The following is a 15378-nucleotide window of genomic DNA, read 5'->3' on the forward strand; positions in this document are numbered from 1 at the left end:
ATGCCACTATATTGTTGTGCACCTGGATGTAGTAACCATCAACAAACAAGGCAAGGGTTATCATTTTATCGGATCCCGACGGAGAAGATGAATAGCGGCCATTAACAGATTGGCAGCCCTCGGCATACCAGCGCTTGTGTAGTGACCACTTTGTTGGAGGTAAGACGAATAAAATTAGCCAGAAAAGGCATTACATTGCTGTTAACATTCTGTGGCGGCGAGTGTGTAACCAAATAGGTTAAAATAACCCATTGTAATCTCTTTGTTCTTCTGTAGTAGCTATTAGCTAACGACATTAGCTAGCGTTGTGTTCCTTTGCTGTTGGTAGACTGTAGGACAGATCAGAGGCAGTCTCCTACAAACAGCGCTTAATTTGAGGGGGAGCAAGCCGGAGCGCACTCCGGAACCTCGGGCGTTGGCTCCGGCAGATATTTACACTGGATCCAGTGATCCGACACCTCTCTTGACTATGTAACAAAAAAAAAAAACGATTGTCTTTAGGCTTGCCATCCTTCCACTTGCGAGTGGTAAGTGATGTGCGCTGGGATCACACACACAGCGGCTCAGTCCCGAATCGTGGCTCGTGCACTTCACTCGCGCACTGTGTGAGCTGCGCAGGGCCGGAGTGCGCACCCTCCAGAGGGCACTCGCTGTTCAGGGCGGAGTGATTTGGAGCGCAGGATGCCTGCGGAGCCGAGTGTATCCGTGTATTGGTGTTGCTGTGTGCAGACGAATCGTATATTGGTGTTGCTGTGTGCACACTAATCGCTTTTAAAAACGTTAATCTGATGATACGGTCTAATGTAAACATGGGCTAAGTGTTCAAAATAAGAGGAACATGTATTTGTCTCTTAAATCCAGGCCGTTCCCTGTAATCTCTAACAGCGGTTGGAGAAAGTAATGGCAAATAGTGAGTGCACAAACCATAGAAGGTAAACTGTACACAGCGCCAGGGCAGTGTGATGGCATGTCTACTTTTAGATTGTGTTAGCTTATCAATGAACACACTCGTCACTCGACGAGTTTCACGTCTTTACGACGGATACTTAAATGTGTGTTAGGTATTATTGTTGCAGTCTAAGCAGTCATTGTAGCAGCTAGATGAGCGAGAACCGAAAGGGTCTGTGCCATAAACTGTTATTTCTGGACGGCGTTGCTAATGTGTCATTACTGTTATTTCTCCCTCTGCTCGCCCTGTAAATGCCCTACGTCGCTGGATAGCGAAGGTGTTTTCTGCATCTCGCTCCTTTTTCTTGTATGTTCTCCGTTTGTCGCCTTCCTCGCATTCAAACCGATTCGAGCCGAAGTCCGCTACATGTCCAAAATGGTGGTCGCGTTTACGAAGGTCACATGACTGAAAAGGGTCTATAGGCTGCAAGCTCCGGCTTGCTCCCCCTCAAATTAAGCAGCGCGCTTCGGCTTCCGGAGCGCGCTGCTTAATTTGAGGGGGAGCAAGCCGGAGCGCGCTCCAGAACCTTGGCCGGAGCACTCCGGGAGCAAGCCGGAGCGCGCTGCTTAATTTGAGGGGGAGCAAGCCGGAGCGCGCTCTGGAACTTCGGACGTTGGCTCCGGCAGCTATTTACACTGGATCCGGTGTAAATAGCTGCCGGATCATAATTACAGTAAACTAGTAAATACAGTAAAGGAAAAACTTGAGACTGAAAGGTTTTAACAGTCATCCAAATGACTGAACGTAAACATTGCTACAGTAACATACCAGCTACTATGTTGTTGACATTAGCTAGTCAACAATAGCTACTACAGAAGAACAAAGAGGTTACAATGGGTTATTTTAACCTATTTGGTTACACACTCGCCGCCACAGACTGTTAACAGCAATGTAATGCCTTTTCTGGCTAATTTTATTCGTCTTACCTCCAACAAAGTGGTCACTACACAAGCGCTGGTATGCCGAGGGCTGCCTGTCTTTCCTGTTAATGGCCGCTATCCATCTTCTCCGTCGGGATCCGATAAAACGATAACCCTTGCCTTGTTTGTTGATGGTTACTACATCCAGGTGCACAACAATATAGTGGCATGATGGAAGTCTTGCTGAAAGTAAAAACTTTCTTTGCTGCCGTTCCTCAATGTTGGCTGTGGTAAACTACTGGTAGTACATGTCCAAAATGGCGGCCGCGTTTGTCGTGACGTCACGTGAAAAGGGTCCATAGTCGCGCTTTGCTTCCTAACATATTAGATAATGTGGCAGGAAAACGCACCCAGGATGAAGCCTCTCCTTAAGTCCATGTTGCTCCCAGCTTCTTTAAATTATTTATTTAAAGAAGAAGAAGAAACCTTGCAGACAAAAACACAGCCAAGGGCTATTTCTGGAATGGAGCCAGCCTTTCGAGTCTGAAATCTCTTCTAGATATGACAAGGTGGGGTGGGGCATTTCTTGTGTTGCTAGAACACCTTTTTAATACATTTTCCAATGACCCCCTCCTGGTTTTAACATGTCCTTGTTTAATGCCTCCCATAATTGGCTCATCTGTCCCGTCACGCTCAATGAGCTGTTGCCGTAGCATCCGTTGTCCACAATTCAGTTAAATCGTGTCTCCTCTGTCGGTTGTCAATGGATTTCCGTTCCGATTGTTTTGTTTGAAAGAACTCCGCACGAAACGTGGTGGTGGTTTTTTGTCAAATTTTTTTTTTTTTTTTTTGCGATAATGAGTTGGTAATTAGGCCAAATTAACATTTTCCAGGCCTCTCATGAGAATTGTATCTCCTCCCATTTCTCATCCGATTCCAGTTCTGATGTTTTGGGTCGATCTTTACAACAGGAAAATCAACAATTTGTTTATCTTCAGTTAAATCGTTTAAAAAAAAAAATTCTCAATGGATTTCAGTTCTGATTGTTTCATTTGAAAGAACTAGACCTTCTGCACAAAAATTGGTCATTGTATCGTCAAATTTTTGCTAACAAATTAGTAATTAGGTGAACTTAACATTTTCTTTTGACTAGAATTGGATCTCATCTCTTATGTGAACTCAGTTCTGATTGATGTTTTGGGTCGATCTTCCCTCAGGGAACAAAATTTTAGTCTTTTCTTGATGTTCCTGTTGTAAACAGTTTGTCGTGGAGGTTGGTCCTCACTCACATCGTCGCATTTCAATTCTGGTTGATGTTTTGGTCGTCATGGTTGCTTTTGATGGCAGGATAGATAAGCTGCTATGCCCTTGACATTCTGGTTGGAATTACCCTTCCATCATCCATGGCTTGTTAATTACTTTATTTTTCCACTTGTTTTTGTCTAATTTTATCTCTGCCGTTGTCCGTCTCCTGTCTTTTTGAACTTCGAGCTAACTCCTTTTGAACTTCAGGTTACCTCAAGTCCACATTTCCCCAGTCTGCTTCTAGCTCGTTCCTAGTTTGACCATCTGGAACCTCTTCCTTAACATGCAGCTATTCTAAGGCTACATCCACACAACGGCAATGAGATGTTATTTAAAAATATATCGCGTCCAAATGGGCAACGATCAGTAAAATATCAGGTCCATATGGCAACGCAACGCTTGCTGAAAACGATGCAATACACATGCCACACCTCTAGGGGCGCTGTAAGACGGTCCCTTCGGAGACACCAGAACAATAGAAGAAGTAAGGACGCATGCGCATAAACTATTATGCGCGAGACTTCATATTAGCCACAAAGTCAGGAAAATCTGTTCGTAAAATTACATTATAATGACCAAATACAATGAAAAGTATTTTTCCAGTCTCACCTGTGAAAGGTAATCCCGTGTGATCTCGTTTGGACGGCAAACCTGTTGGTACAGTTAAACGCAGCTAATCTTTATTCTCCGCTTTGACCTTTCCAATATGGCGGCGAGGATGATGTATGATTCTACACGGAAGGCAGCGTCTTTAATGGTCCGGAATAAATTGAATGCTACACGTTGATGGATTAATTTGTTGTTTCTCACCTGTGAAAGGTAATCCCATGTGATCTCGTTTGGACGGTAAACCTGTTGGTACAGTTAAACGCAGCACATGAATCTTTATTCTCCGCTTTGACCTATCCAATATGGCGGCGAGGATGACGTATGATTCTACGCGGAAGGCGGCGTCTTTAATGGTCCGGAATAAATTGAATGCTACACGTTGATGGGTTAATTTGCTCTTTTACGCCCTTTTTGAGGAATGTATTGTAGGACTAAAACCAACATCTGAAGAGGTGAGATCGCTCCTTTTTTTCCCTATTTTTGCTGGCGGGATTGACTCTGCCCTAACTCTCTCTCTCTCTCTCTCTCTCTCTCTCTCTCACTTTGCACCATTACACAATAAATATTCACAGTGAAAAATATTTTGTAAGTGCGTTTCATGAACCAAGTTATAGGATTTGTTGACAACTCGCATCGAGTTCGTTACACTTCTACCCGGCGTGAAGCACTCACAGTCATGTGGTTGTGACGTCATCGTAAACAAATCCGTTCTACTCATCCAGACGACTTCACAACGGCAACGTTGCCAGATCTTTCCACTCTGGAACCCGTTCTCAAAAATATTGCGTTTTAGGCACCCAAAACACCGGTGCCGTGTGGACGCCAGGCCTAAACGATAAGCAATTGTATCGGAGTCACCTGAATCCGTTGCCGTGTGGACAGGGCCTCAGTTCCAGTTCACTCCTTTTATTTTCTTCCCATTATTTAAAAATTATGCTTTTCTACGTTTCAGTCAGCAAAATGTACGTGTCATGTTAACTCCACACCTGCCTCCTATTGTTTGTCTACATCAGGACCAATTTTTTTGACCGCAATACTGAGGTTGCTACTTGTTTCTCAGTATGGCCAGCAGAGACCTCAACTTGAATTTCAGTTCATCACCTAAAACCAATAACCCAAAAGGCAGTGCTGCTAGATATTAATTAGCATAACGTGAATGTTCATTACACTGGGGAACAATTTGAAAAAAAATTTCTGTTGAGTTAGATTTTTATGCTGATTTAAAACTAAAATTGGCATGCTGATTCCAAAATCGCAGTTTTTTTTCTTTTCTTTCTAGCACGTCAAGTTTTTTTTCTCCACAGCTTACCTTCCAGATAAGCAAAATTCCACTGTAGTAAGACTATTTGAAGGTTGTGAAAGTACGTTATCAGGGTAGATGGGATGTACATATGATGGCTGACTATTGTTGGAGCATCAAACACGATGGTCCTCAAGTTGAACACTCCAGAAAGAGCTAGAAACATATAAATTTTTACCTTAACTACTTGCACAGGCGGCACGGTGGTATAGTGGTTAGCACGGTCACCTCACAGCAAGAAGGTTCCGGGTTCGACCCCAGCAGCCAGCGAGGGCCTTTCTGTGCGGAGTTTGCATGTTCTCCCCGTGTCTGCGTGGGTTTCCTCCGGGTGCTCCGGTTTCCCCCACAGTCCAAAGACACATGCAGTTAGGTTAACGTGGGGTGGCCTTGGACTGAAGTGCCCTTGAGCGAGGTACCGAACCCCTGACTGCTCCCCGGGCACTCGTGTGGCTGCCCACTGCTCTGAGTGTGTGCATGTGTTCACTGCTTCAGATGGGTTAAATGCGGAGGATGAATTTCACTGTGCTTGAAGTGTGCATGTGACGAATAAAGGTTTCTTCTTCTTCTTCTTCTTCTTGCACACAATTATAATTACAGTAGCCATATCCTTTGTAAAAACATGTTAAATAAACATTGCAGTCATGCCTGTTTCTTTCATATTTCATTGTATGTCAATATTTGTAAATTTTTATAAAACAAGCACATATCTGTTAAGTACAGTATTTTTCATATTTTTTAAGAAAACGGGGATCCTATATGTTGGGGTTCACCCAGTCGGAAACGGTCAACTTACTTCTCGGGACCCCCGCCCTTGTACCACCCAGGGCTCTGGGGGCGTTAGTCGCCAAGAAAGACAGGAACCCCAATGTAGTTCACATCTTTATTCGCAAGTTCCGCCAATTGGACAAGAATACAGAGGGTTATTATATACGAGTGTTATCTGTGTGTAAATGACATCACTGTTTGATATCTGTGTGTGTGTGCATGAATGTGTGTGTGTGAGAGAGAGCAGGTCACATCTTAATTACATCACTGTTCTGATGGAATGTTCAGGTGTGTGTGTGTGTGTGTGTGTGTGTGTGTGTGTGTGTAAATCATAACATAATGACATTTCTGATGATATGACATGATAGCAAGGTACAAACAGATTTTAAAGGTCATTGCTTACGTACACCCCTTCAGGTCAGATATAACATAGGGCAATATGTACTTAAGATGGTGATGGAATTTTTAAACAAAGATAATATGTCTAGTCTACGAAATCAGAAATTAATGCCAACAGAAATCGTTTAAAAGATCTAAAAGCTAAAGGATGAAAAGCTCATAAATTCTTAACACATGAATGTGTGTCTTGTGCTAAGTCAGCAAATTACATCTTGATTTCATCAATATGTAGTAAGACAATCATAGGCAAAATAACAAATAAGAATGTCTTTAACAATCCTAAATTATATTCTGTAACTATAAAACTAACTTAAAACTATAAAACTAACTTAAATCATTGAATCCATCTTAGATCTAACAATTAAATCTAAATCACTGCCATAGTATATGCAATAGTCCAAAAATAATAAAGGATCTTAACACTTTGTTCAGCAATAAGGCTACCATTACATCCAACTTCAGATTCAACATTAAAGAAACTGGTTAACTCTAACACTCTTAAATCACAATTCTAGCTACACGTTGCGCTATGCAGCTGCGGGTGTGTCTGACATCATTGCAGACCTTGGCGCCGTTCAGACACATCTCTGATCAAAAATACACATTTCATATCAAAACAAGCAAAATGTTCCCAAACAATGTCCAGCCGAGACATGAGGTCATTTTAACTGAAAAGAAATTAATCCTTAATTTTGTCACAAATATAAATTGCTGCCTTCTTGGTCAAGAATAATACTTATATAAACCTAACACTATAGCTCAAAAACTTGACGTGATAGAGAGAAACTGAGATCAGCTTTGGATTCCGCACCCAAAAATTAGTTAAAAACAGCTGTCAGACCTAACTCAACAAAAATTGTGTTCCCCAGTGTTATAGATCATAATGTATGCAATTTTTAATGCCATTTATCTTTTTAATTTCTTTATCTTTATTGTAGACCATTTTACAGGCGAGCAAGGAGAAGCTCCCAGTAGAAATCCAAGCCTACAGAGTCCCTGATGGGAAAGTACTAAAGTGAGTAATATTTCCATTCTTGCTATGGTTCCTACTGCTTATTGAGCTACGATGCTTTGAGATGTTGGTACCCTACAGAAACGATGTACGACGTTGGATAAACCATCTGACATCTGCTTTTAAAAAGCTTAAACATCTTATCAAAATTTAAAATGTATACGTCAGTCAGTAAGGCTTTAGTGTTCTCTTGGACATGTTATAATGCACATAGAGATGAAATAATGTCCTCCTTGGACCAAATGGTGCAGTAGAGACAGACAGCAGTACGTACGTTCACACACCTCAGCAGGGAGGTTATAAAGATCACTTTGGGTTACCTTCTGTCATTGCCTGAGTTGCTGTTGTGATTCCAGTTGAACAAACAGCAGTAAAAAATAGTCAGTCTGACCTAAAGATGATTTTAAAACCTCACTAGTTAAGTGTGATTTCTGCACATGGTGAATGTCGGGGTTTGATCAGTGATGATAGAGGCGTGGACGCCTGCTGAGATTTGAGTTCCTCTTGCAGTCGTATCTGTCTTTCCCCATTTTCTTTATGGTGAGTCACTCTATGGGGGTGTGTAACTCCCTGAAACTATTTCTGTGACTGTTTTAAGACTTTTTTAATTTATTTGTAATAAGCCATAGTTTGATTTCACTGAGCGGCCCTTGGTGAGGTCAACACCAAAATTATGCACATTGGTGCACAACGCTGCAGAAACTTTTTTTTTTTTTTAATAAATTGTCTTTCAATGAGTCTTGTCTGAGTTGTGTGTTTGCCTTAATGATTAGTAGTGTCAGTGTAAATATGTTAATGTCCCACTTGCAGCGTGATTTACAGCAGTAATTGGTGTGTAAATTAATACCACTGAAGGGCAGGTATTAAATTTCCTGAATCTGGTTTCCATCACTGACACAATTTTTTTTTGATTAAATCTAAAGTGGTGCCTTGAGCTCAGAATACTGTACTCAGTTTCTCAAAATGTATACACGTTATGTACCAGCTGGGAGGTCCGTATGGTGAAATACCGTGACCGAGGTCTTGAAAGTACTGAGCGAGGCCCTCTGGGCCGAGGTCAGTATTCAAGGCCGAGGTCACGGTATTTCACCATACGGACCGACCTTAAGCTGGTAAATAATATATTTATTTTTTTCTTTACCAAATTCTAACAGAAAACGAGAGCGCCCGAAAGGGAAAACCGAGCCGAGCCGCCATTTTGAATCCTCATTCACGGCTGTAATGCAAATGGCTTCCTCCTCGGTATACAAGTGCACTTCCATGGCAGGAAAAAACTACATTTTGCCGCCTATGTAGTCCCCTATTTATACAAATAGGAGTCATTCAGGATTCAGCCATGTTTTTGCTCGGCATTAGCAACAGTTAGAGGTTTTTAGCTTTCTCCTGAAATGTTTTATTTCTTCTTCCTCAGGGTAGTAAAACTCGCTTTTGCTGTGAACACTGTCGTTATCGCTATCCATGCTGTAAAATTAATGCTATTCTCCTGAGAAATGCTGGCAAAATTTTATAAGATTTCTGATAATCTTTTTTTATATAAAAATTCTACTATGTTTGTTGTGAACAAGCGAGTCACCAGAGATCCGTAACTGGGGTCCGTACCGTAGCATATGGACCCACTTGCCAGCCAATCAGAGCGCAGGATTTGATGGAAACTGCACCGCAAAAAAATAATGTCTTGTACTGCAATTGTTTTTAAATGTGTTGCATGTTCTCACCTCTGATGCCAGTGTTATTTAACCAAGGCCTGTGTAACAGTTTATCTTCACTCACTCACTCACTCACAGTACTTTAACATGATGCACACTCATGTCTAAACTGGTGTTTTATATTCATAGTATTTGTCTCATTATCTCTAGCTGCTTTATCCTGTTCTACAGGGTCGCAGGCAAGCTGGAGCCTATCCCAGCTGACTACGGGCGAAAGGCGGGGTACACCCTGGACAAGTCGCCAGGTCATCACAGGGCTGACACATAGACACAGACAACCATTCACACTCACATTCACACCTACGCTCAATTTAGAGTCACCAGTTAACCTAACCTGCATGTCTTTGGACTGTGGGGGAAACCGGAGCACCCGGAGGAAACCCACGCGGACACGGGGAGAACATGCAAACTCCGCACAGAAAGGCCCTCGCCAGCCACGGGGCTCGAACCCGGACCTTCTTGCTGTGAGGCGACAGCACTAACCACTACACCACCGTGCCGCCCTATAGTATTTGTATTTTAATAATAAGCTTTATGTAGCATCTATATAACAAATATGCCAATAATTGTTTGAAGCCCTTCACAAAATATATAAATAAAACTGAGTATTAAAATATGCTAACTGTATACTACAAAATGTAATGCTAAAATGTGTTAAATGTATATCTCAAATATATTGCTAAAATCTAATTAAGCACTACTGTAACTAGGAGAAATGGGCTTCTTAAAATAAGTGAGTTTTCAAGTGTGTGAGTGAGAGATCTTATTAAAATACATCAGTGCTGTGTGGGATCCCCCCCCCCCCCCCCCCCCCCCCCCCACACACACACACACACTAGGTCTTAAGAATAAGTTTTGGATATTAATTTACTATTTTCTCCAAATATTTTTGCCCTAAGGTAAGAAAAGTTTTGTTCGGACCACAAAACCTTTCCGTACTAGTCCACTTTGCTCTTTTCTCTGATTTAGGGATAATGCAGTGTGATGTGGCTTTGCCTTTAGTTTTGTGTGTGTGTGTGTGTGTGTGTGTGAGACAGGGTGTACACGGAGATGAAGCAAGTTTTGGACCATCTGAAACATCCACGATTCCACTTCACCGACCAAAATGAGGAAGCCGACATACTCTGGATGTATTCACCCATTAATGATTATAAGTATGTGTATTAATACTACAACCCCGATTCCAAAAAAGTTGGGACAAAGTACAAATTGTAAATAAAAACGGAATGCAATGATGTGGAAGTTTCAAAATTCCATATTTTATTCAGAATAGAGCATAGATGACATATCAAATGTTTAAACTGAGAAAATGTATCATTTAAAGAGAAAAATTAGGTGATTTTCTTTTTTTTAAATTGCATGACAACAACACATCTCAAAGTTGGGACAAGGCCGTGTTTACCACTGTGAGACATCCCCTTTTCTCTTTACAACAGTCTGTAAACGTCTGGGGACTGAGGAGACAAGTTGCTCAAGTTTAGGGATAGGAATGTTAACCCATTCTTGTCTAATGTAGGATTCTAGTTGCTCAACTGTCTTAGGTCTTTTTTGTCGTATCTTCCGTTTTATGATGCGCCAAATGTTTTCTATGGGTGAAAGATCTGGACTGCAGGCTGGCCAGTTCAGTACCCGGACCCTTCTTCTACGCAGCCATGATGCTGTAATTGATGCAGTATGTGGTTTGGCATTGTCATGTTGGAAAATGCAAGGTCTTCCCTGAAAGAGACGTCGTCTGGATGGGAGCATATGTTGCTCTAGAACCTGGATATACCTTTCAGCATTGATGGTGTCTTTCCAGATGTATAAGCTGCCCATGCCACACGCACTAATGCAACCCCATACCATCAGAGATGCAGGCTTCTGAACTGAGCGCTGATAACAACTTGGGTCGTCCTTCTCCTCTTTAGTCCGAATGACACGGCGTCCCTGATTACCGTAAAGAACTTCACATTTTGATTCGTCTGACCACAGAACAGTTTTCCACTTTGCCACAGTCCATTTTAAATGAGCCTTGGCCCAGAGAAGACGTCTGCGCTTCTGGATCATGTTTAGATACGGCTTCTTCTTTGAACTATAGAGTTTTAGCTGGCAACGGCGGATGGCACGGTGAATTGTGTTCACAGATAATGTTCTCTGGAAATATTCCTGAGCCCATTTTGTGATTTCCAATACAGAAGCATGCCTGTATGTGATGCAGTGCCGTCTAAGGGCCCGAAGATCACGGGCACCCAGTATGGTTTTCCGGCCTTGACCCTTACGCACAGAGATTCTTCCAGATTCTCTGAATCTTTTGATGATATTATGCACTGTAGATGATGATATGTTCAAACTCTTTGCAATTTTACACTGCCGAACTCCTTTGTGATATTGCTCCGCTATTTGTCGGCGCAGAATTAGGGGGATTGGTGATCCTCTTCCCATCTTTACTTCTGAGAGCCGCTGCCACTCCAAGATGCTCTTTTTACGGAGCACTTGCATGTAACGTCACAGCCGATCCAGATTGTGACAGACGCCATCTTGTCGGTCAAACGCCATATTCCGCCTTCTGCTTTTACTTCTACCTTTTCTTCTGGAAAACCCTACTATATGCAATTCTACTACAACGGCTGCGGCTACAAGCTCTCCCTACCTGTGCACGTTTGTTTTTTGTGTGTATTTTTGCGTGTTGTTCGTCTGTACCGGACTTCAATATCCACTACAACCGTATGGACTTACTGGACATTGGTTTCCAGCAGAAAATGACGGTTTGTAGCGATTTCCATCGCATGCACAACATTCCGGACGCAATAGCGAGACCAGCGGGGTCTCCGTGGATTGTTATCGGAAGCAAAGCGAAGGAGGCGGCGCCGGGAGCGGAAGTAAAAGCGAGGCTGTAGAGCCGGCCTGTTGACTAAGCTCAGAAAACAGCCACTCAAACCTCCACTGCTAAGCCTCGACCTCTCCAACGCCAGATCCATGTAAACAAGACGGACGATTTGGAATTACAGTTGGAATTACCTTATTCTATTCTATTCTATAATCAGCTGGTCAGTGCTATACTCAATACTTAAGTGACTTACCCATCCAATGAGGATCCTTGTTTACAAGATGCCACATCTGAGTCGCTGACAAATCCTGAATTTCTGTAAAGATAACTGTCCAGAGATTTATAAGCATGCAGTGCTTCACCACTGAACAGCGAGGGAAAGTTAATGAGGTAATTATACACGTCCGGGTATTCCACCTCTGGCAGTTCCATATCCACTGACACGGTCGCGAAAACTCCGTCCGGTAAGCCATAAGGGTCACAAATCTGTAGATCGTTTATTTTAGACATATATCTAGTTATCTGTTCATTAGAAAAATGAGCCGTGTAGTCCATCGGTTGAAATTGATCCATTCTGTACACGAGTGCAGCAGTATTCAGCTGTGTTTTTGACCGACAAGATGGCGGTTGTGTACTTTCCGGTCACGTGACTGCAAGATCTCTATACCCAGTCATGTTAATGACTTATTGCCAATTGACCTAATGAGTTGCAATTTGGTCCTCCAGCTGTTCCTTTTTTGTACCTTTTAACTTTTCCAGCCTCTTATTGCCCCTGTCCCAACTTTTTTGAGATGTGTCGCTGGCATGAAATTTCAAAATGTCTCACTTTTGACATTTGATATGTTATCTATATTCTATTGTGAATACAATATCAGTTTTTGAGATTTTGTAAATTATTGCATTCCGTTTTTATTTACAATTTGTACTTTGTCCCAACTTTTTTGGAATCGGGGTTGTATATACGTTGGTGATATTGGAAGAAAAGGTTCATTATGACGGAGTCAAGACAAATATACTTTTTAAATAAATATAAATGACACATTTGTTTGCCAATAGGACGCTAAGTGAGGAGCAACCTCACGTCCTGCTGAATCAGTTCCCCTGTGAGACGCTCTTAACCACAAAGGACTGCCTGGCATCAGTGGCACGGAGAGCCAAGCGAGGAGGACATGCCCCGCTGTGGCTTCCCACGACCTTTAGCCTTCAGACAGAGCTCCCGCAGTTTATCAGACATTACCTACAGAGGCAGAAGAGGTCAGTTATCTGGTTCTTTAATACGGAGGCAAACCTACTTTTGTTAACGCATCAGGATCAGAGTGACCGGTGTAGTGGAAGTCTGAATATCAAAAATAGCTAAAAATACATTTTGCATGAAGGGTGCTAATTTAAAGCACTTTTATTGCACGGAGTGGTTCTGGAAGCACGCTGAATTTTTCACGGACAATGTGGTCGTTTATAAACAACTTATCCCAGCATAAGGCACCTGTCCAGAACCGCTCCAAAGCAAAATGACCGCTCTTATTAAAAACCATTGTAAAAGGACCTTTCGTTGTTTGAACACCGACTTCTGATTGGCTGCCCAGTACAGGCTTCCCATTGGCTAACTCTGCTAAGTTTGAAATGGACGACACCTCAGACTTTAGCTAAACAGTAGCGAGTCTGTGTTCAGTGCTTCTACAATTATTACAATCAGTGGTAAAGAAAACCATAATCATCGTTGCACACAAGATCCTCTAAATATTTGAACTCCTAAATTGTACATCGGTGTAACTAACAGAGCCGAGTGACCGAGAAACCCGAAGTAGAGCATCGTAAATCCAAACTAAGTAATACAACATGACACAATTTCTCCGTGATCTTAAGAAAATATTCCTAGCAGGCTAATGCACCTTGGTGTCACAGGCCTCTGATATATTGGCATGAGAGAGGTCTAACTTTCTAAATTGGCTAACGCAGTTTGACGTATTGGCTTTCGTAACTCGGAGCCTGGCTCAAAGATAATCGTGGCCTCAGGTACAGAAATCTAAATACGCTTTGAAGCTCGACAGCATATTAAACAGTGATTTTGATGTAGAAGATGATCTTTGACCTGCTGTTATAGTCCAGCTTCAAATGCGTGATGTGTATTTGTACTGTTGGTTTCTTAGAGGAGAAGATAATCACTGGATCTGTAAACCCTGGAACCTGGCCAGAGGTTTGGATACACACATCACGAGCAACCTCAACTACATCATTCGACAGAGGGAGAGCACACCAAAGGTATTTTTATGCTGTGTTCACACTTATACCGGTACAATAGTGGTATAACTGTATCGATACAAAGTATACCGGTACAGTTTAGTGCATCTGTCCACACTAGCGAGAAATGTTTGCGGTTTTCTTTCACGGTAGTTGAAATGCGCGTGCGCGAAATGTTTCCGTGGTTACCGAGTAACTTCCTTCCGAGAATACAGTATATGGCATCCGTTATTTCGAGATCTCGAGAAAACAATTATTTCATGATCTCAGCTGGATCACTGTATCTCCATCGGTAGAGACGAAGCCGGGCCAGTCTTCTGCGGAGGTGCCGCGGACTAATTTTGAAATTATCCCTTATTAAAAGACTTAACGCAATCTCTTCCTGTGTCAACCCCTGATCAAAATATTGCCTTATTAGGTGATCGATTATTCCAGACATTCTAATGACCAAAGTTGCGTCTATACAGAATGAGAAATAGCCCCAAAGTCAGCATATCACAAGTCTCTCGGCGCACCTGAATGAACCATTTCTCAGCTGTTTACTCGAGATCATGAAATAATTTTGTTTTCTCGAGATCTCGAATTAGTTGTGGTGTTTTCTCGAGATCCTGAGTTAATTATGTCGTTATCTCGGGATAACAAGGTGAATAAAAAAAAAAGGATTATATGAAGGGCCTCTCTCGGCTTCCGTACGGATGAAACAACATGTGTGCGCTTTTTGTTGTCAGTGTACAGCCTGTATTTCTGGTGGTCATTTATTCAGTCGAATCGTATAAAACGCGCGAGGCAGTTGAGAAAGAAACAAACGAATCTCCGTTCTTCACTATTTTATTCAGCGAAGACATCGATTGAGGTGTGTGACTTTGCGCATGTGCATTATATTTGTATCGATACAGAGCCGCTTCATCTGTCCACACTACAGCGAAGCGCTACTGTACCGGTACGAAACCCATACATTTGTGGGTTTCGTACCGATACAGTTATACCACTACAGTACCGGTATAGTTGCTAGTGTGGACAGCTGTTGCGGTACGAAAGTAGTTTCGTATCGGTACAAAATCCCTAGTGTGGACAGGGTAATAGTGTGCCTGCTCAACCCCACCAGCACGAAACGCTTCTTTGTGCTGAGCAAGCACACTATTGTTCTTAAGTTAACGTTTTATTATTAATTCCTGTTCACCTGTGTGGGGTTTTTTTTTGGCACAGCTACTCTACCTATAGCTTTTGAGATCGTGACCCTGTTCCAATTCTGACACGTCTGTCCTGAACCTGTGTCGTGCACTACTTCTATAAATCTTTGCACTCGCCCCTGTTGCCCATTCTTTTTTTTTTTTAAATCCCTCCCCAAAAAAATAAAAACTGAATGGCAGTGTTGGCCCACTACGGTCTCGTGCCCTTGCTGGCTGACTACAGTATAATGTGTAGCTCT

At 42.2% G+C, this 15378-nt stretch overlaps 1 protein-coding gene across 1 annotated transcript in view; it reads left to right on the forward strand.

The window, feature by feature from the left end:
- Window positions 1-15378, forward strand: part of ttll12 (tubulin tyrosine ligase-like family, member 12) — a 93551-nt gene that overhangs the window by 42983 nt on the left and 35190 nt on the right. Inside the window, exons 6-9 of the mRNA XM_060903406.1 lie at window positions 7126-7202; window positions 9943-10059; window positions 12768-12965; window positions 13859-13970. Of these exons, the coding sequence (XP_060759389.1) occupies window positions 7126-7202; window positions 9943-10059; window positions 12768-12965; window positions 13859-13970 (504 nt within the window). The remainder of the gene's footprint in view (window positions 1-7125; window positions 7203-9942; window positions 10060-12767; window positions 12966-13858; window positions 13971-15378) is intronic.

Source organism: Neoarius graeffei, chromosome 21 (assembly GCF_027579695.1).
Source record: "Neoarius graeffei isolate fNeoGra1 chromosome 21, fNeoGra1.pri, whole genome shotgun sequence".
NCBI classification, from domain to species: Eukaryota; Metazoa; Chordata; class Actinopteri; order Siluriformes; family Ariidae; genus Neoarius; species Neoarius graeffei.